Source organism: Schistocerca nitens, chromosome 9, assembly GCF_023898315.1.
Source record: "Schistocerca nitens isolate TAMUIC-IGC-003100 chromosome 9, iqSchNite1.1, whole genome shotgun sequence".
NCBI classification, from domain to species: Eukaryota; Metazoa; Arthropoda; class Insecta; order Orthoptera; family Acrididae; genus Schistocerca; species Schistocerca nitens.
Window position 1 is genome coordinate 260,126,397 of NC_064622.1, and position 23,923 is coordinate 260,150,319.

A 23,923-nucleotide genomic window follows, 5' to 3' on the forward strand; every position below is an offset into this window, starting at 1 on the left:
CACAAACAGCAGTTGGCCGGTGTTGCCTGGTTAAACGTTGTTGTGATGCCTCGTGTAAGGAGGAGAAATGAGTACCATCACGTTTCCGACTGTGATAAAGATCGAATTGTAGCCTATCGCGATTGCGATTTATCGTATCGCGACATTGCTCCTCGCGTTGGTCGAGATCCAATGACTGTTAGCAGAATATGGAATCAGGAGCGTAATACGGAATGCCGTGCTAGATCCCAACGGCCTCGTATCACTAGGAGTCGAGATGACAAGCATCTTATCCGACTGGCTGCAGCATGGACTGTCAGCTCGGAGACCGTGGCTGCGGTTACCCTTGACGCTGCATCACAGACAGGAGCGCCTGCGATGGTGTACTCGGCGACGAATATGGGTGCACGAATGGCAAAACGTTATTTTTTCGGATGAATTCGGGTTCTTTTTACAGCATCATGATGGTCGCATCCGTGTTTGGCGACATCGCGGTGAACGTACATTGGAAGCGTGTATTCGTCATCACCATACTGGCGTATCACCCGGCGTGAAGGTTATGGGGTGCCATTGGTTACACGTCTCGCTCATATCTTGTTCGCACTGACGGCACTTTGAACAGTGGACTTTACATTTCAGATGTGTTACGACCCGTGGCTCTACCCTTCATTCGATCCCTGCGAAACCCTACATTTCAGCAGGTTAATGCACGACCGCATGTTGCAGGTCCTGTACGGGCCTTTCTTGATACAGAAAATGTTCAACTGCTGCCCTGACCAGCACATTCTCCAGATCTCTCACCAATTGAAAGCGTCTGGTCAATGGTGGCCGAGCAACTGGCTCGTCACAATACGCCAGTCACTACTCCTGATGAACTGTGGTACCGTGTTGAAGCTGCATGGTCAGCTGTACCTGTACACGACATCCAAGCTCTGTCTGACTCAATGCCCAGGTGTATGAAGGCTATTATTACGGCCAGAGGTGGTTGTTCTGGGTACTGATTTCTCAGGATCTTGGTACCCAAATTGCGTGAAAATGTAATCACATGTCAGTTCTAGTGTAATATATTTGTCGAATGAATACCCGGTTATCATCTGCATTTCTTCTTGGTGTAGCAATTTTAATGGCCAGTAGTGTAGTTTTAGTCAGTTAAGTGGTACCCGTATTACCTGTACGTTAGATGTGTTGAATACCTATTGGGCGTTACCTCATAACTATCGCTTTCTTTACGTATGCGATCAGTGTCTTATTACACTGAAGAGCGAAAGATACTGCCACACTGGCCTAAAATCATGTGGGGCCCCTGCGAGTACGCTGAAGTGCCGCAACACGACGTGGCATGGACTCGACTAATGACTGAAGTAGTGCTGGACGGAATCGAAACCATGAATCCTGCATGGCTGTCCATAAATCCGTTAGAGTTCGAGGCGGTGGAGATCTCTTCTGAACAGCACGTTGCAAGGCGTCCCAGATATATAAGTCCGCAGGCTTTCCAGGCCGTTGTCACTAAAGTTAAATTCTTCTGGGTTGTTAGGGCGCATCATATTTCCTCTAAAATAATAGGCGTTTTGACCCCTTGGACATTGAAGGCAAATGGCGGTGACAGTTGTTCAATCGACATGCCTTTTAGGCGGAATATAATTTATACTAATAAGAATGACGAGGAACCGCCTTCTCACTCCGTTAGGCTACCGTTTATTTCTAGGGTGACTGACCCCACATGCAGAATTCTAAAGAAAAATGGTATCCAGACACCTTTTTTTAGCCAAAACAAAATAAAAGGTTTTTTACCGAAGAAAAACGGACGCACTTAATTTTCTCCACAATGCACGAGTCTATCAGGTGAGGGCCGGCCGGAGTGGCCAAGCGGTTCTAGGCGCTACAGTCTGGAACCGCGCGACCGCTACGGTCGCAGGTTCGAATCCTGCCACGGGCATGGATGTGTGTGATGTCCTTAGGTTAGTTAGGTTTAAGTAGTTCTAAGTTCTAGGGGACTGATGACCTCAGCAGTTAAGTCCCATAGTGCTCAGAGCCATTTGAACCATTTTTTTATCAAGCGAGATGCGGCAGCAGCAAAGTGCATAGAGGCGAAACGGGAAGAACTGTTGAAGAACGCATTAAGCAACTCGAAAGGCACACACGGCTAATACAAAGTGTAAAATCTGCAGTAGTGGAACGTCATGCGAACTGTCGCTCTGACATCGATTTTAATAACGTGCGTGTGCTGGCAAAGGTAACAAAGACATATAGAGGAAAGGTCCGAGAAGAGGTTGAAAATTCCAAGAATGCATGTAATGTCAATAGAGAGCACGGCTATAGGCTTCCGGCATGGTTGGTCCCCGCCATCAAGGAACTGAATATGCCGGCGCGGTACGAGAGCGACATAACAACGCGCTGCATGTCACCTAGGCTGACAATAATATTTTGGATAAACATCCCCCCTCTTTTGCTCTGTCCCTTTCGCATATAGCCAATGACGACGGCCAAACAATAGCAGTAGCAGGAATTTCAACCAATAACCTTTCTCGAGCGTAAATGTGGAATAGTGCCTTTCTATCCAATGACGTTGAGCAGCCAATAGTATCCACAAGAGTTTAGCCAATATTGCTCCTCCTGCATCAGCGCGGGAATATTAGCCTATGACGAAGGCCCACCAATGATAGCCAAAATAATTTTAACCAATGCTCCCACTTCCTCAGCACACACACGGGAAAACTCCCCTTTATAAGAGAACGCGACACTGGTCTCTGACAATGTTCTAGCAGTAGTGGATTCCGGAAGATCCTGAAGAACACCCCAGCATAGGGGTCGAACGTCGATTAATTTAGAGGAAATATGACGCTTCCTAATCATCCCTGTTACGCTCAAAAGTGTTCTTGTCAGGGGAGTTGTGGCCAGAAGTATTGTTTAAAACCAGAAGAGCGTTCCTGGAGCCACTCTGTAGCCATTCTGGACGTGTGAGGTGTCGCACTGTCCTGTTGGAATTGTCCAAGTCCGTCGGAACGCACAGTGGACGTGAATGGATGCAGGTGATCAGATAAGATGCTTACGTACGCTTCACCTGTAAGAGTTGTATCTGGACGTATCAGGGATCCCATATCACTCCAACTGCACACGCCCCACGCCATCACAGAGCCTCCACCTGCTGACATGCAGTGTCCATGGATTCATGAGGCTGTTTCCACACACGTACGCGTCCATCCGCTCGATACAATTTGAAACGAGACTCCTCCGACCAAGCAACACGTTTCCAGTCATCAACAGTCCACTGTCGGTGTTGACAGGTGCAGGGGAGGCGTAAAGCTGTGTGTTGTGCAGAGATGAAGAGTACAGGAGTGGGCTTTCGGGTCTGAAAGCTCACATAGATGGTGTTTCGTTGAATGGTTCGCACGCTGACACTTGTCGATGGCCCGGCATTTAAACCTGCAGCAATTTGCGGAAGGTTTGCACTTCGGTGGCTTTGAACGGTTCTCTACAGTCGTCGTTGGTCTCGTTCTGGCAGAATCTTTTTCCGGGAATAGCGATGTCGGAGATTTGATGTTTTATCGGATTCCTGATATTCAGGGTACACTCGTGAAATGGTCATACTGGAAAATCCCCCTCTGACATGCTGTGTCCCATAGCTCATGCGCCATTTATAACAACACGTTGGAACTCTCTTAAATCTTGATAACCTGCCATTGCAGCAGCAGTAACCGATCCAGCAACTGTGCCAGACACTTGTTGTCTTATATAGGCGTTGCCGACGGCAGCGTCGTGCTTTGCCTGTTCTCAGATATCTGTATTTGAAAACGCATGCCTAGATCAGTTTCTTTGGCGCTTCAGTGTAAGGAGGCGTAGATTACGGTTCTTTTCCTAGTAGCTTTGCTCAGTTAATGTGTTAATACCTGTACGTTAGGTGTGTTGTATGCCAATCGGGGGTTACCTCTTAACGATCGCTTTCTTTATGTGTGTGATCAGTGCCTTATTAGATTCACCTAAAATACAGAAATGGTGTACCATCTAGAAACTGAATGAGGATATATTAAGGGTCAGGTAACCTACTGAACATTTCTGTTCTACACAGTTTTGCTCCTGTCTGTTACTTAAAAGTAAACCGTATTTAAAAAATGGTTCAAATGGCTCTGAGCACTATGGGACTTAACATCTGAGGTCATCAGTCCCCTAGAACTTAGAACTACTTAAACCTAACTAACCTAAGGACATCACACACATCCATGCCCGAGGCAGGATTCGAACCTGCGACCGTAGCGGTCGCGCAGTTCCAGACTGTAGCGCCTAGAACCGCTCGGCCACCCCGGCCGGCAAACCGCATTTATAGCAAGATTGAAATTGTAAGCGTTTAATTCAGATTTTATATGAAAATTGTTGATTTGTAACGTGAAACAGAGGGCGATTATAATAAAAAAATAAATAAAGTAACACATATTTGTCATATAGTGCTAGAAAACGCAATTTCCTCAACAAAAAGGTAAAAGAACTCAAAACAAGAAATACATCAAACATCGCTTCAGAACTTCATCGAAGTTACATAAAGCATGCTGGAATGTTTTATTTTAGTTTTGACTTGAGTATGGCTGCTCTAAATTCGGACCATTGCTTTTCGCAGTGTACGTTTACGGTCTGTGATAGCTTCATTCTGATGAAGGCACCCTGAGTTGGTGTCGAAAGCTAGGTCAATGTACCAAACAGTAATTTGCAACCGGTTGGGTGTATAACTGTATCTTCCTTTGTTGCTGATCGATGAGGGGATACGAAACAGCCGGCCGCTGGTGGCCGAGCGGTTCTAGGCGCTTCAGCTTGGAACCGCGCGTTCGCTACGGTCGCAGGTTCGAATCCTGCCTCGGGCATGGATGTGTGTGATGTCCTTAGGTTAGTTAGGTTTAAGTAGTTCTAAGTTCTAGGGGACTGATGACCTGAGATGTTAAGTCCCATAGTGCTCAGAGCCATTTGAACCATTTGATACGAAACAAAAAAGGCCTAATGAACTTATGTCCGGAAATGCATGGTTTCTATGCCAGAGAAAATTTATTCAATCATACTTTGTTAGAGAGACTGCGGTCTAGTGTGCGCTGTACCATGCAGCCACAGGTACCGTACGCATGGTTTCCTTCTAGATTCGCACCAGTCTGGGCACAGAAGCGGGGCGCGTAAAAAAAAAAAAAAAAAAAAAAAAAAGAAAAAAAAAGAACCCACAAATATGTTTTCTGTACATAAAATGCGAATGAAACTAGAATTTTGAACGTGAGTTTTCAGTCTTATTGTAAGAATATGTTTTTTATTTATTTGACTAACTTTAAACCGTCTCCTCATGTTCAATTCAGGTAAGAACAAATTTTACATGCTACATTTAACTCGACAATAAACGGATAAAGATTACTGAAAAAATCCGATTTGTCTATACATTTATCTATCTTCGTGCAAAGTGTGAGCCGATTTGTACAAATGTAAAGTACAAAATTGGCAAACTTCAGAAAGTTGCCACAAAAATGGTTCAATTGGCTCTGAGCACTATGCGACTTAACTTCTGAGGTCATCAGTCGCCTAGAACTTAGAACTAATTAAACCTAACTAACCTAAGGACATCACACACATCCATGCCCGAGGCAGTATTCGAACCTGCGACCGTAGCAGCAGCGCAGTTCCGGACTGAAGTGCCTAGAACTGCACGGCCACACCGGCCGGCCGAAAGTGGCCAGAAAAACGTGTTTTTTGGATGTGGTACTGTGCCTAATATGTCATGTCCTAGCGCCTTCGTCTGCCATAATACTTGGTAATGTTATGTCCGATTTACTTCTCTTGCAGACCCACCTTGTGGTGGATGTGATACAGCGTTGTACACAATGATTCCGTATTAGAATCGAGAGCTTGCCGACATGGTATTTACTTACGGAAAGGCAAATGGGAGCGGCTGGCGGGCAGCAAGGTTGTATTAGGACAACAACCACAGCATTCTATGCTTGTAACAGTGTTTCGCTGTTTGTCTGAGACAGGAAGAAGGAAATCATGAAGGACGTACCCGAAATGTTCTGACACCAGGTTGGGAGGAGATGTGATTAACACTGGGGAAGGCGGCCACCGTGCCAGGCAGCTGGCCCGCCAGTACAGGGTAAGTCAGACGACCGTGTGGGACATTCTTCATGACAATAGTTACTACCCTTATCACCTGCAGCGTGTGCAGAGCTTACTAGCGACAGACTTTCCACATCGGGTGCAGTTTAGTCACTGGTTTCTTCCCCAGGCAACCACGATTCTGGGATTTTTTTTGTCATACAGATTTGTGGCTGTAAACTTGTAGAAGGCAACTCATATTCTTTAAGGGTATAAAATACACAGTGACTAAGACTGAATGATGTGAGGTTCTAATTATGTGCAAAAGAAAACAACCAAACAAATTAAAAAAAATATCGTCGGCTTCCAATTTCTCTCATAGAGTTATGTTTCTTTCCCTACCAATGCTACTAATTCTACCGGTAATTCCACCATTTACCGCGTCATTTATTTAGTGTACCCAAATAACCGAGCCGTAGTTTTCGTAGAGCGCAACTCTACGTGGAAGAAGACGAGTACTTTTGGGCCGCACACAATATTCTTAATACCACTAACAGCAACTGCTGAAAAAAAAACGGTATTGACCAACGAGAGAACAGTATAGTGCAGCCGGAGTTACAGATTGAAAATATTCAGTTTATCATAACGGAATTTATTTTCGTTTACCAGTCGTATGGTAGAGACTCACCTCTTGGGCTGCACTGATGCTTGCTTTGAGCCGCATGTGGCCCGTGGATTAGATATCCCTGCCCTAAAAAATGAACGTAGTGCAAGCCCGCATATCGTGTTACAGTGCTTGCGTGGCTGCCTCTAGATCGCGGCCTAAGTGTTCGAGTTCCGGTAGGATCGGAGATATTGTTCACTTGAGATATGGTTGCTTGTGCTGGCGTAATCATTTGATCTCGACGTCGTTTGTCGGCCAACAATTCCTTGCGGTCATTTTATTTCGTGTAACACACACACAAGATATGTAACTCACAGTCAAAGTTCACCAGAAACGTCTTCGTAACTAATTCTCACCACATGACAGAAATCTCTCTGCGTCATGACTCAGACGTGGTTGATCGAAAAAAAAAAAAAAAAAGAACGATGTTAAAAGGTACGTTCTGTAAGGCAAACACTTCGCCGACTGCCTGGGCCAAGTACTGCCAATAGTACACTGAGGGAGCACAACAACAGGCTGCGCTATGCTGCAGTGTCCAGGCACGGCCTCTCAACGAATGAAGTAAAACTTGAAAATACCCTGATCATCATATACGGGTTGCGATACATCAGTTGTAGGATATCATAATCGCTTCAGAGTGCGAGAGAGTAATCTAACAAACGGACACAGATACAAGCTCAGCTTAACATTAAAATCAAAAATTTCTTAATACCCTATTTACAGCCTGAACGCTCTAGTAAGATTTATTTTAGGTGAACGAATTGCAGAGATGCACTTAAGTGTAAAAGACACCACACAGTAATTCAAACAATTTACACGAGCTTGGAAGAAACAAGTGTGGAAGGGAACAATTATGTGCAATACCAGAGGAACTGCATTTCATATGTAAGGCAGTCACAGTGATCACAGAAAACTATCGTGAATGATGGATATAAAAAATGTACATTACTAAAATCGTGTCCTCGTTACATATGTAAAACACTAGAACAACCCAACTGGGTGGCTGCGGAGCACAAGATGACTGGCATCAACACACAAGTTTGGCATTGCCAAATACTACAATCACCACTGTACAGAATGACTTGATGAAGGAAAAGTATGTAATGAGAGAGGCTTCGAGGAATAATTAAACACATCTGACAAAAAATTAGTCACCCCTACGCTAACACCGTGTAACACTGCCTGTAGCTTTGAACAGGCCTCGGTTCAGCGAGAAAGAGCGTCCACAGGTTCCTTCTTCTACATCAACATACAGAATCTACAAGCCACCACATGGTGCATGGCGGAAGTTCTCTTGTTCTGTAAGAGTGGTTGTTCCCTTCTATACTCCTAAGAGGGGTACATGCCTGAGCGGTGTGCTAGTTAAGAAAAACGGCAATAAATGATGGGGCTTGCTGGAAGAGCCATGCGGGGAGGGCCCTTGCTCGGGATGGAGGCTCTGGACCGGGCCGACCGAATGGTTTACAGCCGTCTTCCGACAGCGTGGGAAAAACGAGGTAGCAGTCATCTACTTACACGGACTGCGACAGAACAGTCTAACACCCAAACCTCCAGACGTCAGTCACTCAAGATCGATACCAATCGTTGTATGTCGATAATCAACCAAAACACCGATTCAGTTCGTGCTATGTGCTGTCGTCCAGTAGAACATGCGTAAACGATAATTGAAAGTAACACCAGAACGACGGAGGACGTGAAAAGCGTATTAGTGAGTGATAGTTTTGTAGATCGCGCGCTTGTGAGTTTGTAGCGTGTGAGACCATAGTACAAAAGGTCACACGTTCAAACACCGCTACTGACAATTCGTTTAACTGTTTACACGTGGAACTGTTATACGGGAAAACATTTTCCCGACAGCTAAAAAGACTTTTCAGATTTCGCAGAAATATTCCTTTGGCAGTCTGCTTTCGCTTTTTTGGTTGAAAGCAACAAACCTATAGAGTACATTTGCATAGATAGGTGTGGTTTTCTGCCGGACATGAAGGACGGACAGATACCACTCGGGATGAAGCAGCTGGTACATTTATAGTTTCACAGAATAAACATAAACAGTCGGAACAGTAGATTAAAGAGAGAATCGCATCACGCGTCCGGAAGTACTGATAGTCCCGTATAACACTTTCAGGCACAATACAATAAAAAGTCATCGTTCGGGTTTGAACAGACGACCCTTGGTAGAACGATGTAACGCTCTGCCAACTTCCCCACGTAAGCTACAGGTGTTTGTTACTCACAGCTATGCTTTTCCTGTGCTCAGTAGTTGTGGTGCAACTTTTAATTAAAGTTTACACCCGTTTTGTTGGACGATAGCACATAGTACGAGCTAATCGGAGTTTTGGTTGATACTGTATCGACATACCAGTACAATGTTTGTTACCGATCTGAGAGTGAGAGTCTGACACCTGGAGGTTTGGGTTCAAGTCCTCCCTCCGGCGGAAGTGACCAGGGATGTTGCTGGAGGGTGGGTGGGGGTGGGGGGGGGTGGGAGACAGGCTACTTTCCAGTCTATGCAGCCCGTCGTCTGCTGCTACGGATGGAGCCGATGGAAGGAGACGCCACAGTACCACTGCCAGTCATTCACTTTCCTGTTTGACTCGCATAAGGAGCGAGGCAAAAATGACTATCCATATACTTTCTTACGAATCCAGATTTTCTTTGTCCTTACGACAGGTGCACGTTGGTGTCAGGAGAATCGTTCTGCAGTCTGTCGTAAATGTCAGTCCTCTGAACTCTGCCAGTAGTGTTAAGCGAAAATAGCGTCGTATTCTTTCCAGGGATTAAGATTGTATTCCGTTATACGAGGGCCTGCTGAAAAGAAATGTCCCCGAATTTTTTATGTTCACATAAAAAATCGGAAACGGACGTTATCAGTATTCTACATCTTTATTCTCCATGCCTACATGTTTGTAGTCCTCTGCCTCTAGATTCTAAAGGGCCCTGGTATTGTAGCATGTAACTAGGCGCTGTGTAACGCAACTACGTATGCCAGTCGTGAGAAGCAGCCTCCCGGAATCGAGTCTGGAAATTGAAGAGTTCGTCCACAGATGGAACACACACTCCTTCAGCAAGACAATGCAAGACCACACACGAGCGCTTCGAGGTCTGCAGCAATGTGTTGTGTTGGGTTCACTGTCATCGATCGTTATCCATACAGTACCGACTTGAACCCATCCGATTTTCATCTGTTTCCAAAACTAAAATGGACACCTTCGAGAACTTCACTTAATAGTGATAAAGCGGTGCAAGCAGAGGTGAGGTTATGGCTCCGTCAATAAAGTCAAACATTTTGCAGTGACGATGTCAACAAAGTGGTCTCTCACTTGGTGAACTGTGTTCGTCGTCATGGTGACTATGTTGAAAATACATGTGTAGACACACAAAATAATGATGTGGAACGTCAATAAAGTTGGTTTTATTTAAGAGGGTTTAAGAGCTGTGACACACAAAATTCGGAGCCATTAATTTTCAGCACACCGTCGATCTTTAGCTTTGTTCTAACGTATCGAGGGCAAATCTAGCAGCACGCCTCTGAATTGCTTCAATGCTTCTTGTAATTCTATCTGGGGCGAGATCAGTCTTCTGATTGGTTTGATGTGGCCCGCCACGAATTCAAAATTGGCTCTGAGCACTATGGGACTTAATTTCTGAGGTCATCAGTCCCCTAGAACTTAGAACTAATTATACCTAACTAACCTAAGGACATCACACACATCCATGCCCGAGGCAGGATTCGAACCTGCGACCGTAGCAGCACCGCAGTTCCGGACTGAAGTGCCTAGAACCGCATGGCCACACCGGCCGGCCGAAAGTTGCCAGAAAAACGTGTTTTTTGGATGTAAAATCCACACGAAGCAAGATCTTATCAAACGTTAAAAATTTACATCAGACCAAGGTCAGGTTGACTGGGGGACCAAATTTTAACCATAAATCTCGCTCCAGTCTAGAGTTATTTGAGGATGACTGTTTTTGTACGTGAAATCCGAGCGAGGGCATCTGTTTTTACACGTAAAACCCGAGCGGTGGACATGCAAATGGTGTCATTAGGTGAGCATTAATTTCAGCCCAATTAAAATCTTTTGCAAAATCAATTAATCGATTCGCACAATCTGCCCGTGCACGAGTTCCGGTTCGTCGTTCAAACCTTGCTTAATATATCGTAACATAGCTAGAGTCAGACATATGGTGAAACGGCTATACAAATGGCCGCTGATCCGGACTAGACCAAAAAACTTTATCTCATGTTTGCAGGTAGGACAAACAGGCCGAAATTTCGACACCGGGTACACAGAGCGCATTAAAACCTATACACACAACAGACACACACCAACAGCAGTAGCTATACACATATATAACACAGGACCTCCATTTGAAAATGTAGAACAAAATGTCAGTGTACTCCACCGACTAAATAACGGGCGTGAAATAGGTTTGTTAGAAGAACTGGAGATATATACACTTTACAGAAAATATGATAACAAAATTCTGAACGAAAAACTTTAAAGTGAATCGGCGAATTTTTTCAGATACTTCGGCAATATACTTAAAGAAAAGTAGTAAAACATAAAAATAAGCACCGCTGTAAAACAGATGTAATCAAATTATAATCCATATCGTTAAGATAAATATCTTCTGTACAGAAGCATATCGGCGGAGAACATGTAACATTATCTGCACCTAAAACATATTCGTAACTATCTCTTTATGAAAGTTATTCTCGATGTGTACTGTGCACTGAAAGTTGTGAGTGATGTTTAACTTGTGTGAGGCTGCAGAAATGGACGAGAAGAAAACTACTTCTTCCAGATTTCGCCACTAACTAGATACACTGAAGAGCCAAAGAAACTGGTATACCTGCCCAATATCGTTTAGGGCTCCCGTGAGCACGCAGAAGAGCTGCAACACGACGTGGCATGAAATCACCTTATGTCTGTAGTAGTGATGGACTGAACTGAAGCCGTGAATTCTGCCGGGCTGTCCATAAATCCGTAGAAGAACGAGGGGTTGCAGATCTCTTCTGAACAGCACGTTGCAAGGCATCCCAGACATGCTCAATGTTATCTGGGGAGTTTGGTGGCCAGCGGAAGTATTTAAATTCAGAAGAGTGTTCCTGGAGCCACTCTGTAGCAATTCTGGACGTGTGGGGTGTCTCGTTGTCCTGTTGGAATTGCCCAAGACCGTCGGAATGCACAATGAGCATTAATGGATGCAGGCGATCAGGCAGGATACTTACGTACGTGTCACCTGTCAGAGTCGTACCTAGACACATCAGGAGTCCCGTATCCAGCTGTACACGCCCCACCCCATTACAGAGCCTCCACAAGCTTGAACAGTCGCCTGCTAACATGCAGGGTCCATGGGTTCATGAGGTTGTATCCATACCCGTTCACGTACGTCCGCTCGATGTAATTTGAAACGAGACTCTTCCGACCAGGCTACATGTTTCCAGTATCAACAGCCGAGGCGAGGCGTAAAGCTTTGTGTGGTGCAGTCATCAAGGGTACAAGAGTGGGCCTTCGGCTCCGATAGTCCAAATCGATGATGTTTCGTTGAATGGTTCGCACGCTGACACTTGTTGATGGCCCAGAATTGAAATGTGCAGCAATTTGCGGAAGGATTACGCTTCTGTCACTCAAAACGGTTCTCTTCAATCGTCGTTGGCCCTGTTCTTGCAGGATCTTTTTGCGGCCGCAGCGATGTCGCAGATTTGATGTTTTACCGGATAACTGATATTCACGGCACACTCGTGAAATGCTCGTAGGGAAAATGCCCACTTGCGTCTTCCTCAAAGATTCTGTGTACCATCGCTCGTGCGCCGACTATAACATCACGTTCAAACTCAAATCAGTCGTGATAACGTGCAATTGCAGCAGCAGTAACAGCTAACAACCGCGCCAAACACTTGTTGCCTTATATAGGCGTTGCCGACCCGTGGACCGTATTCTGCCTGTTTACATATCTCTGTATTTCAATACACATGCCTATAGCAGTTTCTTTGGCGCTTCATTGTATAATAATCGACAACTAACTAAAAAATTGCGCGCCTTTTACATATTCCAGTAAAATCAACAAAACAAAGCAGAACAATACACATTGAAAACAATGCGTGAAAATGGCATAGTGCAAAGAGATACATCCTAAAAAATGATAATGATTTCCCGAAACTCGTAGCGTCAAATATGAGTAAAAGAAAATCGTTACTGGTAGCACAAAAGCTATTTATAAACAAACCCAGTGTTTTCAGGAGGCCGCCTGTGGCCGAGCGGTTCTAGGCGCTTTAGTCCGGAACCGCGATGCTGCTACGGCCGCAGGTTCGAATCCTGCGTCGGGCATGGATGTGTGTGATGTCGTTAGGTTAGTTAGGTTTAAGTAGTTCTAAAACTAGGGGACTGATGACCTCAGATGTTAACTCCCATAGTGCTTAGAGCCATTTAAACCCAGTGTTTTCACAGTCGCTGGGTTTAAGAAAAAAAAAAAAAAAAATAAGAGCATTTATAATCGGCAAAATCAGAAATGTGTCACAGACTGCATCCAGCTAAACATCCAATAAGGATGTCAATTACACTACTGGCCATTAAAATTGCTACATCAAGAAGAAATGCAGATGATAAACGGGTATTTACATTTCCACGCAATTTGGGTGCATAGATCCTGAGAAATCGGTACCCAGAACAACCACCTCTGGCCGTAATAACGGCTTTCATACAACTGGGCATTGAGTCAAACAGAGTTTGGATGGCATGTACAGGTACAGCTGCCCATGCAGCTTCAACACGATACCACTGTTTATCAAGAGTAGTGACTGGTCAAGGGTAACCGCAGCCATGGTGTCCGAGCTGATAGTCCAAACCACTGCAAACGTCGTCGAACTGTTTGTGCAGATTGTTGTTGTCTTGCAAAAGTTCCCATGTGTTGACACAGGAATCGAGACGTGGCTGCACGATCCGTTACAGCCATGCGGATATGATGCCTGTCATCTCGACTGCTAGTGATACGAGGCCGTTGGGATCCAGCACGGCATTCCGTATTACCAACCTCAACTCACCGATTCCATCTTCTGCTAACAGTCACTGGATCTCGACCAAAGCGAGCAGCAATGTCGTCATACGATAAACCGCGATCGCGATAGGCTACAATCCGACCTTTATCAAAGTCGGAAAGGTGATGGTACACATTTCTCCTCCTTACACGAGGTATCACAACAACGTTTCACCAGGCAACAGCGGTCAACTGCTGTTTGTGTATGAGAAATCGGTTGGAAACTTTCCTCATGTCAGCATGTTGTAGGTGTCGCCCCGGCGCCAACCTTGTGTGAATGCTCTGAAAAGCTAATCATTTGCATATCACACCATCTTCTTCCTGTCGGTTAAATTTCACGTCTGTAGCACGTCATCTTCGTGGTGTAGCAATTTTTATGGCCAGTAGTGTACATATCGGCCAGGACAATTTTGCGACAGCACATGAGAGCTGCCAGAGAGGAGCTGTTTACCTGTATGGCGAGCGCGGTGGTGGAGGGCGGCCCGAAGCCGCCGGCGGGCGTCTGCCTGGAGGCGAGCGCCGTGGCGAGGCGGCGCACCAGCTGGCCCAGGTTGCGGTGGTGGTGGTCCGGTGCCGTGCACGACAGCGCCAGCAGCGTCAGCGACAACGTGTCTGCAGGAACGAGGAACAGCAGCTTCAGAAACAGCGCTGGCGTTTCGTTAGTTGAGAGTGCTGCGGCGACGTGACTGCACTCGGCCATTCACTCAGCGCGTCGGTAGAGGGCGCACGAAAATTATTTGGCCCCTAGCTGTGTAGGCTGCGCGGCAGAGCAGGGGGCAGTGGTAACGGCGCGGACAGCGCAGCAGAGGAGGTGCAGTTCTACTACTAAAGATTTCACTCAAATGCCTATCTACAAATGGCTCATAGGTAAACTATGATAACAGTTTATTCCAGGTTGACTAATAATTCAACAAGTCAATAGGTTCTGTGTGGTATACCGACGCAGTGAACACAGTAGTCACATACGGTGTGACAATTATTGAACTATATGAAAAAAGGTCTCTGCAGTCCATCTTAGAAATGGTTGCGCGACTCGGGTGTTTGATACAGGATGTCAAATTAAACACTCGACGAAATACTGAGACGGCCTACTCACCTGAAGATGCCGGCCAAGTGGACCGCCGAAATAGTGTGTCCAGATGACGAGTTGTTCGGGCTGGAGACCTGATATGAATACAGCCAATTATTTCGCAGGGAAAGTTTACGCACCAAGAGCTTGTACGGGGAGAAGATTTTTGGAACTTGTAAGGAAGCTTGATGATAAACTTCGTTAAGGGGGGCTAGGATGTCAAACTGGCCGACTTGGAGCAGGAAAGGCACCACAGGACATTTTAATTTCCACTGTCTATACTTTTAAAAATAAATTCAAAAAACTTTGTCAGAATGACCAGGAAGGGTTCAGAATTCACGCTCATAGCAGTGGAAGTTCAAAAATGTAACTAAATATATTTTTTTTACATGTGAAATGTCATCATTTTTTTACTTACTATTGCCTGCATTCGTTGCTATAGGTACACTTTTCTTTATAAGTAAGGGATATTCTTCGATGAATTTTGCACAGCATAAAACCATACTTACAGGTGTATGAAACTCTAGAATTTTCCAAATCTATTAAAAACTGTGCTAAAAATTGAGATAATTAACCATAAAATTTTACTTTTTCTAAACACAAAGTTTAGAATGTAACAGCTCATTCATTTTTTCATTAATTAAATAAAGTCTAGAGTTTCATACACCTGTAAGTATGGTTTGTATGCTTTGCAAAATTCATCGACGAATCTCTCTTACTTGTGAAGAAAAGTGTACCTAAGCAACAAAGGCAGCCAATAGTAAGTGAAAAAATGATGAAATTTCACACATAAAAAAAAATTATTTTGTTATACTTTTGAACTTACATTGCTATGAGTTTGAATCCTGAATCCTTCCTGGTCGTGTTTTATGAATTTATTTGTAAAAGTATAGACAGTGGAAATTAAAATGTCGTGTGGTGCCTCTCCTGCTCCAAGTCTGCCCATTTGACGTCCTACCCCCCTTAAGAACACGGGTACTTTGTTGAGCGCCCTCGATTTTCTGCTGAGATGCTGGAATGAAGGTATAATACCTAAATTTACCAGAATTGTTCATTACATTGGACAAGGATGGGCAACAACATTAAGAAGCGTGCTGGTTTTGCCTTAGGAAGGGAGTGCATTCGTTTTATGCATAGACAACTGGATTTCATATCAAAGGACTTATTTTATTTGCATTTGAATGTTTCGGCGTTGCTGTCTGCTGCATCCTGGGCAATATCGGGCTCGGTTCATGCAAACGCTAGTCTTCGAGGTGGCAGAAGACTACAAGGGTTTCCTGCAGCTCGTGAGGCAGTGGACGGCTGCCGACTTCACCTTGCGAGCTGCGACAGGGAACCTTGTGCGGCTACAGGTCGCCAATACAGAAGACTACATCCGGGTGACGAGCGAGGCGTCAAACCAGGGCCTCCACTGGTACACACACGCCGCCGTCCCCGAGCGACTGCTGAAGATAGTCTTTAAAGGACTACCCATGGCAGCTCAACCCGAGCTGCTACAAGAAGAACTGACGGAGCTCGACTTCAGCGTGCGCAATGTGACGCGCGTGAACTCGCACGTCAGTCACAAGGAGTCACCGTCACTTCTGGTGATCGCCACCGATACACCGGAAAACAGGCGGCTCTACCAGCTGACGAGGGTGGCCAACACAAAGGTCACCGTCGAAAACCTGAAGCAGAAGAGGGGCCTGGTACAATGCTTCCGCTGCCAGGGGATGGGGCACGTGGCTCGCCACTGCTCCTTCCCCGAGAAGTGCGTGAAGTGTGCTGGGGACCATGCGAGTAGACTGTGTCCACTACCGCGGTCGCACGCGCCGAAGTGTGCGAACTGCAGCGGCCCACACCTTGCGAGCTACCGCGGCTGCGAAGTTTTCAAAGCCGCAATAGCTCGCCAAAACGGGCAGCAGGCCACGACGACTGCCGACCGCTCCCTCCGCCGTCCGCGCCCAGCGCAAAACCGGCGAGGCGGCCGGCACACGCAAGACAGACGCCGGCAGCCAATGCTGCCAACTCCGTCCCCACTGAAGGGGGCAACAGAAGCCGGCGCATACGCGTTGGAAAACGTGCGCGCGAGCGCACACCCGAAGACCAGCGCGCCTACCACGTCCAAGGGAAGGCGCGCAAAGAAGAGCACGCAGCGACGGGAGGCGAAAAGCGTGGTAACGCGCCAGCCGCCTCAAGTCACTCAGCAGCAACCAGCCAAGGCGCCACAACAGCAGCGCATGAAGGAGGGCTGGCTGCAGCAATTTCAGCACTCTCTGCGGCAATCGACAAGGTAACACACCTTGCCGACACGCTGCAAAGAGTGGCTGAAACAGTGATGACCGCCTTACCGGCGGCTATTCGAAAGCCGTCGAAATAAGGTGCTCCCAACGCCGTCCGCGCCGGGAGCAGCGAAGTCGGCCTGTCATGGGCCCACCCAGTGTCTGCAGGGTAGACACCAAGAAGTTTAACCAACCTGAGAAGGGCCACAAGAAGATACAAATGAAAGAGAAGAATTAACCATGCCAAAAGTAAGAAGACCTGGAGGCAAAGTAGGTTAAGCCTACTAGGACTCCTCCAACCAGGTCGGGGGGCCCCTGCTGAAGCCCGGTTCGTTCGTTCGTTCGTTCATGCAAACGCCGTCAGTGGGCAATCTTCGGACTTTCAACGGCTTTCTTCTCAGTCTACAGTAACGGATGGTGGCATCCGCCGACATTTTGTGATCAATCTCAACCAAAGAACTGGACGATGCTACGCTGGCAGTATTGGAAAAAGGATTGAATTTTGCCCTTACACCCAGTTCATTTCCACTGTTGAACAAGTGGTGTCGAGGCTTCCCGATGATGTAGCTGGTGAGGTTATGGTAGAGGTATCTCATTCCTTGCATCGGGTGCCACCTCGACGATGTAACTTCTCCTCGCTTGAAAGAGCCGCGATCTGGTTCATAAGAGAAGACCAAGATTTAGTAATTCTTCCAGCAGGCAAGGGCAATGCAACGATTCTTCTTTCGCAGGACGATTATGGGGGTAAAATGGATCTTTTGCTTGCGTACTCGGCATACCGAAGATAGAAGAACGATCCAGCTGAACTTATAAAATGAAAGACGCTAGCACATTTGAAGATCAGTTCATTATCTGACGATGTTCTTAAGAAACTTCGATCTGGTGCTGCAGTCCCACCGAGATTACATGGTTTGCCTAAGAGACACAAACAAGGAGTTCCACTTCGGCATATTGTTAGCAATTTCGGCGCTCCTACTGACAACTTTACCAAGTATTTAGCTTTCAACCTCAGTCCCCACGTCGGAAAATCCGAACACCATATTTCCAATTCCCTGGTTTTTATTCAGCGTTAGAAATCTCTGTGTCTCAGTCCCAAGGATTTGCCAGTTAGTTTTGATGTTGTGTCTCTATTTACCAGAGTTTCCCTTTAAGATTCTTTGCAGTTAATTGGTGAAAAATTGGAGGAAGAACCAACTTTGCTTTGCCGCCATGTGTTGAAGTCGACGAATTTTTTATTTAATGACAAAATGCTTTGAACAAACTGCAAACTGACGGAGTGGCTTTGGGGAGTCCAATATCCCCCATAGTCACCAATTTGTTTATGGAAGATTTTGAGGACATGACACTGTAGACAGCGTTCTTAAAACCAACTTGCTTATGGACGTACGTCGACGATACGTTTATGGTATGGTCACATGGGAAGAATGCTCTAGATCGTTCCTAGATAATTTAAATTGTCTGCATCCCAATATTAAGTTCACGATGTAAATTGAAAAGGATGGAAAATTTCCGTTTTTAGATATCTTCAGGAGGGTTGATGGGACATTAGGACATAGTGTTTATCTTAAGCCCGCGCGTAACGACCGATATCTTCATGTATCAAGTTTACCAACGCAACGGGGCCCTACGTACATTGGTAAAAAGAGAGTACGCCATCTTAGATGAAGATAGTTTTACACAAGAACTGGACCATCTAAAAGTTGTGTTCAAGCAGAATGGTTATACTGCCAATCAGATCCGTCGTGCTCTACAATTGAACGTTCGCGGAAACCAGCGGAAGTTACTAGCAAATTGGTGGCATTGCTAGGATTTTAAAGAATCTTAATATAAAAAGTGTATTCTGTCCGCCAGCTACGACCAGAGCCCTGTTGGGCTCAGTGAAGTATGATTTGGGTTTGAGAAAGCCCGGAGTTTACAAGATTCCCTGCCATTGCGGGAAAGTCTATATTGGACAAACGATTCGTACGGTCCAGGTTCGTTGCGTGGAGCACCATCGCCACACGCGTTTATTTCAGCCAGAAAAATCTACAGAGGCGGAACATTGTCTTAATGAAGGACATAAAATCTTGTACGATGAGACACAAGTGGTTGCCCCTGCTTCGCGGTATTGGGACTGTGTAGTGAAAGAAGCCAGTAAAATCCGGCTATCTGACAATATTATAAACTTGTTTTTTCTCAGTACCCAAACATGTTTCGGCACCACTGTGCCATCATTAGTGGGTTTTCGTTTTTATTTATTCTTTACATTTGGTGTGCATGAATTTTCCGGATCACTTGTGTGTTAATTAATACAGTTAGCTTATCACGTTTTCGTGTGGCAAGCACTTTCATTCTCCGCATCATGGTGAGGTGTTGTGATGCACATGTAACTATAACAAGTATTTTCCACAAATAATTGTGGTTTGTTGTGTGTCCCAACCCAGTCCCAGCACACTGACAGGTCTGGGATACACAACAAACCACAATCACACTGTTTTGGTGAAGTGAAAAGTGTTTTACTACGCTATTTGTGGAAAATACTTGTTATAGTTACGTGTGCATCACAACACCTCAACATGATGTGGAGAATGAAAGTGCTTGCCACACGAAAACATGACAAGTTGCCTGTAGTAATTTAACACGCAAGTGATCCGGAAAACTCATGCACATCAAATATAAAGAATAAATAAAAACGAAAACCCGCTGATGTTAGCACAGTGGTGCCGAAACATGTTTGGGTACTGAGAAAAAACGGTGTTTTGCATAACTGGCGGACCTCACATCCAACAATTTTAACTGCAAACACGGCCAACACAAGGAGCTGCAAATCAAAATGATGATTATTGTAAACAGAGATAAGGGGGTATCCTTTAAGTAAGAGCTGGATCCTGTTCTGTTTGACATAATGAAACAACGGTCCTTGTCTCGGTCTTCAAAAACTGTCAATAGTGTTTGATATCGATTTATCGTTTCTGCGAGCTTTCACTACCGGTGCGCCGTTGTGCCTGCCGCTAGAGGGCAGTTACGTTCGCACACGCGCAGTGGACCCACGGTCGTTGTATAAAGGAGCCGTCGCGGCGTGTTTGATGTCAGTCTTGACGAGATACTACGACAGCCTACTCACCTGAAGATGGCGGCCAGGTAGACCGCCGAAATAGTGTGTCCAGAGGATAAGATTTTCCGGCTGGAGACGCGATATGAATGCAGCTACTGTCAATGATAGATAACTTTCCCCAATGACCCAAATGTGTAGCTCAGATGGTTTTTGGATAATGGTCTGATACTAGACCGAAATCGATTATCTCTAATAAAATACACTATTACATTTATGTTACATAATTTAGTGCTTAACATTATTAAAGTTGTACAACAAAACCTTCGTAAGAATAAAGATTACGCTCAAATTGCAACAGAAAGAGCGATTAATTTCGCATGCTCTTTCTCTTAGCGCTTTACTAAGATTCTATTACAGCTGAAATTGCAATAGTATCCTAAAGCACGCTATTATCAAACAAACAATTAAGGACAATTCGGATCGACAGCTTATTAAAAGCTCATGCATGGTATAAAAATAACCGTGTAAATCCTTCACTTATGTTATTACAAACCGATACTATTTCAAATTTCACCAGTTATCAACAATCTTTAAAATAATGATATAATTTCCGGAAGAAATGTGTAGTTACTTGTATCTCACAATAGATAAGAAAGTTTCACACATTAACTACATGCAAAATACTATTTTGCGTGATATTATTTACCAGCAACTAGCTTCAGTAGCTCAAACCAATTATGAAATATGAGAGACGTTATAAATATTTCACATTTACTCTATCATTAGTGCATACAAGCGGAAGTGAGTGTACTACACACAATCCATTTTCTCAAAATTGGTGATAGATATAGATCGCGTCTTAAGTTTAAAGACAAGTTCAATATATTGGCGATATTTCACAGTCTGCTATATATCACCTAACACGCACTAAAAATTAATTACAGTGACACATACTTTTCATTGCCAACTATTCAAATTTCGTATAGTAGCTTATTGAACACCGAAGCATCACTATAACTATGACCTTTAATGAAATGATAGGCAGTTCGTAATGAAGCTGACGAATAACGCTATGAGATTCAAGTGAATAAAATTCTTTCATCAAATAGTTTCTCTAATATCGTTTGCGGAAATTTTCAGTCCACCCGGCATGTGCACGTATTTCTTTCCACAGTGTAGTCAAGGTGTGAAGAGAATGTTTCTTTCATTACAGAGGAAGCGCACAGCTCAGGACACAAGAGCGAAATGAGATGGCGGCTCCTTTGCTACAGGGGGCTGGTCTCACCCAGCGCTCACTGTGAGAATGAATTTCTGTGTGTGGGTGAAGTTATCTTGCATGAGCACTATGACAAATTTGTGGGTATAAACTTCCCGTCACAAATGTTACCACTGTGTCCACGATACTGCTGTGTGTTATGCTTTACAAAATGTAACAGTGGCTTTGCGTTGTTGTGAGGCAAGCTAGCCTGCTGGGTGTGGAAACACTTGACACAACGGTATCCAGGCGGTAGATGCCATAAGCCTTTCCGTGCCAGCGTCCATTGAAATGTTTAGTGTATGTGCCTCAAGGCATAACAAAGCCCGAACAGTTGCAGCGCATAAAAACCTAGCCATTTAATGCTAAGGTCACACTGTTAGTTTTGTAGCAGTATCACCACAGGGCACTGTCACTTGGACGCTATCTGGGATGGTGGTCGTGGACCACAGTTAGCATCTGTATAATGTGCCTTGAGACTTCGGGAAATGGCCTCGGGAAGCAGCTTTCTGGCATCAACTTAGGGGCATTGGGTTGCTGCCATTACGTCACCAGCCTGCCACCTTCTGGACTGTGGTAGATAGGCCAGTTGCACCACAACGCACATCGTCACAGCTCGTAAAGGCTGTCCAGAGCTGTAGTCGCTGCCGATAGAACCAGTTGCTTCATGGGCTACTGCCCAGCAGAAAGCTCCAATCTGTCAGCATTGCGGGGCAACAACACTCAGGTCACTGAATGCCGCTGCCAAGCTGCCACTTCCTGTACTGAGTTTCGGCGGAGTGCCGTAATAAAGCATTTTGAATTGCAGGCTATTGAACTGGCGCTGCTTAGCGTCCTCTAACCCGTCTCCACCAGCCACTTACAGCTGGTGTCAGAGTGGTGGCGTCGCCTTTCCAACGTATCGTCTGAACCTACTGCCTATTATCGTGAGTCAAGAAAGTTAATTGTTGTCGTCAAGGTATGTTTGTCATGGTAAAAAAGTTTGATTACTGTGTTTTTTGTAAGGAGAATTTTGCTAAAAGCAAGAATCCGGTAGATTTATCATGCTTGAGGCAATGAGGGAAGCAATTGGATAGTAGCTGTCAGAAGTACATAAACTTAGGTCATTCAGCGCTGTGTTCAGAATCGGTAATAGTAGTGTGTTTCGTGTGTAAGCATAATGATCACATGGCTAGACAGTGCAGGGAAGCACAATGACTGATGATTGGGTGTAAGAATTAAGTTGACATATTTTTATTTTATGTGTTTCGTAATTCTTGATGTTCCAAAATGAGTAGCAAGAAGGGCAAGGGTTTCCGGAGTCAGGGACACAAGGAGCATCAGAGAGGCAGTGTGGATAGCTATCAAAACTGACAGCAGACAATATGAAGTTCGGTGGCCAGTTGGTGTACAATGAAATATAGATTTGTCAGCCATGAGTTCAGTTGCTCCTTTATCTAGTAAGTCAACTGAGGATGTGCAGCCGTTTGTGGAGGATCTTAGGAATTTGGCGGAGATAGAAGGGTCGTCTGACACAGAACATTTGAGAGTAACAAAATTTAGATTAGCTGGTGAAGCAATAGATTATGCAAGTTATTTAGAGGCCCGAAAGAGAGCTGGAACAATTGAAGAATTTAAGAAGGCATTCGTTCAAAGGCAGAAAAGTGACAGGCATTTTAAGGAATACTTGGGAATGATGACAAAGAGGCATAGGGAATCAGTATAAAAACTTACAGCTAGAATCAGATCAGTGGTTGTTGAGAAGAATACTATAGTGAATGAAGTAATTTTATGGGAGGCTGAGCAGAGGGCATTTGACACATTTTTAATAGGGTTCCCTTCGGATATATAGAGGAGAGCGTGAGAAGGAGTTGGTGCTGACTTCCGCACAACAATTAAATTTGCAGTGGAATGCAAAGAAATTGATATGTCGACTGGGCTGCAAGTCAGATTGGCAGTATTTTTGGCAAATATAAAGTTTTATGAGTGTGGAGAGACGGAGAATGTATGGAAGCAATGATGCTTGTCATGGAACAGTGGAAATGGAGGCGGTGGTCAGCATGATGGTAACGGTACTTCCAGAGATGGGTGACGAGGGAAGAAGTTGGCGTTAGAAGCCAAAGGGAACCCAAGGTTCACCTATGGGCATCCCCAGTAAAAGAAGATACAGAAATTTATATTCAGAAGTGGAAGGAGTAGTGGGGAAGAATAATTACAGAATGTTTTGATCGTATGTAAAATCAGCAAGTAGGTCAAAATCATCTGTTCATTCACTCAATGATCATACTGGCAATGAAACGGAAGATAACAGAGAAGGCCGAAATACTTAATTCGGTTTTCCGAAATTGTTTCAACACAGATGATCGTAACACGGTCTCTCCTCTCGATCGTCCTACGAAAGTCGAAATGGCAGATATTGAAATACGAATATCTTAGTATTGGAAAGGCGTCAGGGATGAGACAGCTATAATGTTCTACAAAGATTATGCGAAAGAACTTGCTCCCCTTCTAGCAGTAATTTAACGCAGGTCCTTGAGCAACGAAGGGTACCTAGCGACTGAAGATAGCGCATGTCATTCTCGTTTTTAAGAAGTGC

General features: G+C 44.9%; 1 protein-coding gene across 1 annotated transcript in view; it reads right to left on the minus strand.

Moving 5' to 3' along the window:
* The window catches only part of LOC126203667 (uncharacterized protein CG3556-like), a 122,107-nt gene that overhangs the window by 36,522 nt on the left and 61,662 nt on the right, over positions 1-23,923 (minus strand). Inside the window, exon 4 of the mRNA XM_049938032.1 lies at positions 14,181-14,341. Coding sequence (XP_049793989.1) covers positions 14,181-14,341 — 161 coding nt within the window. The remainder of the gene's footprint in view (positions 1-14,180; positions 14,342-23,923) is intronic.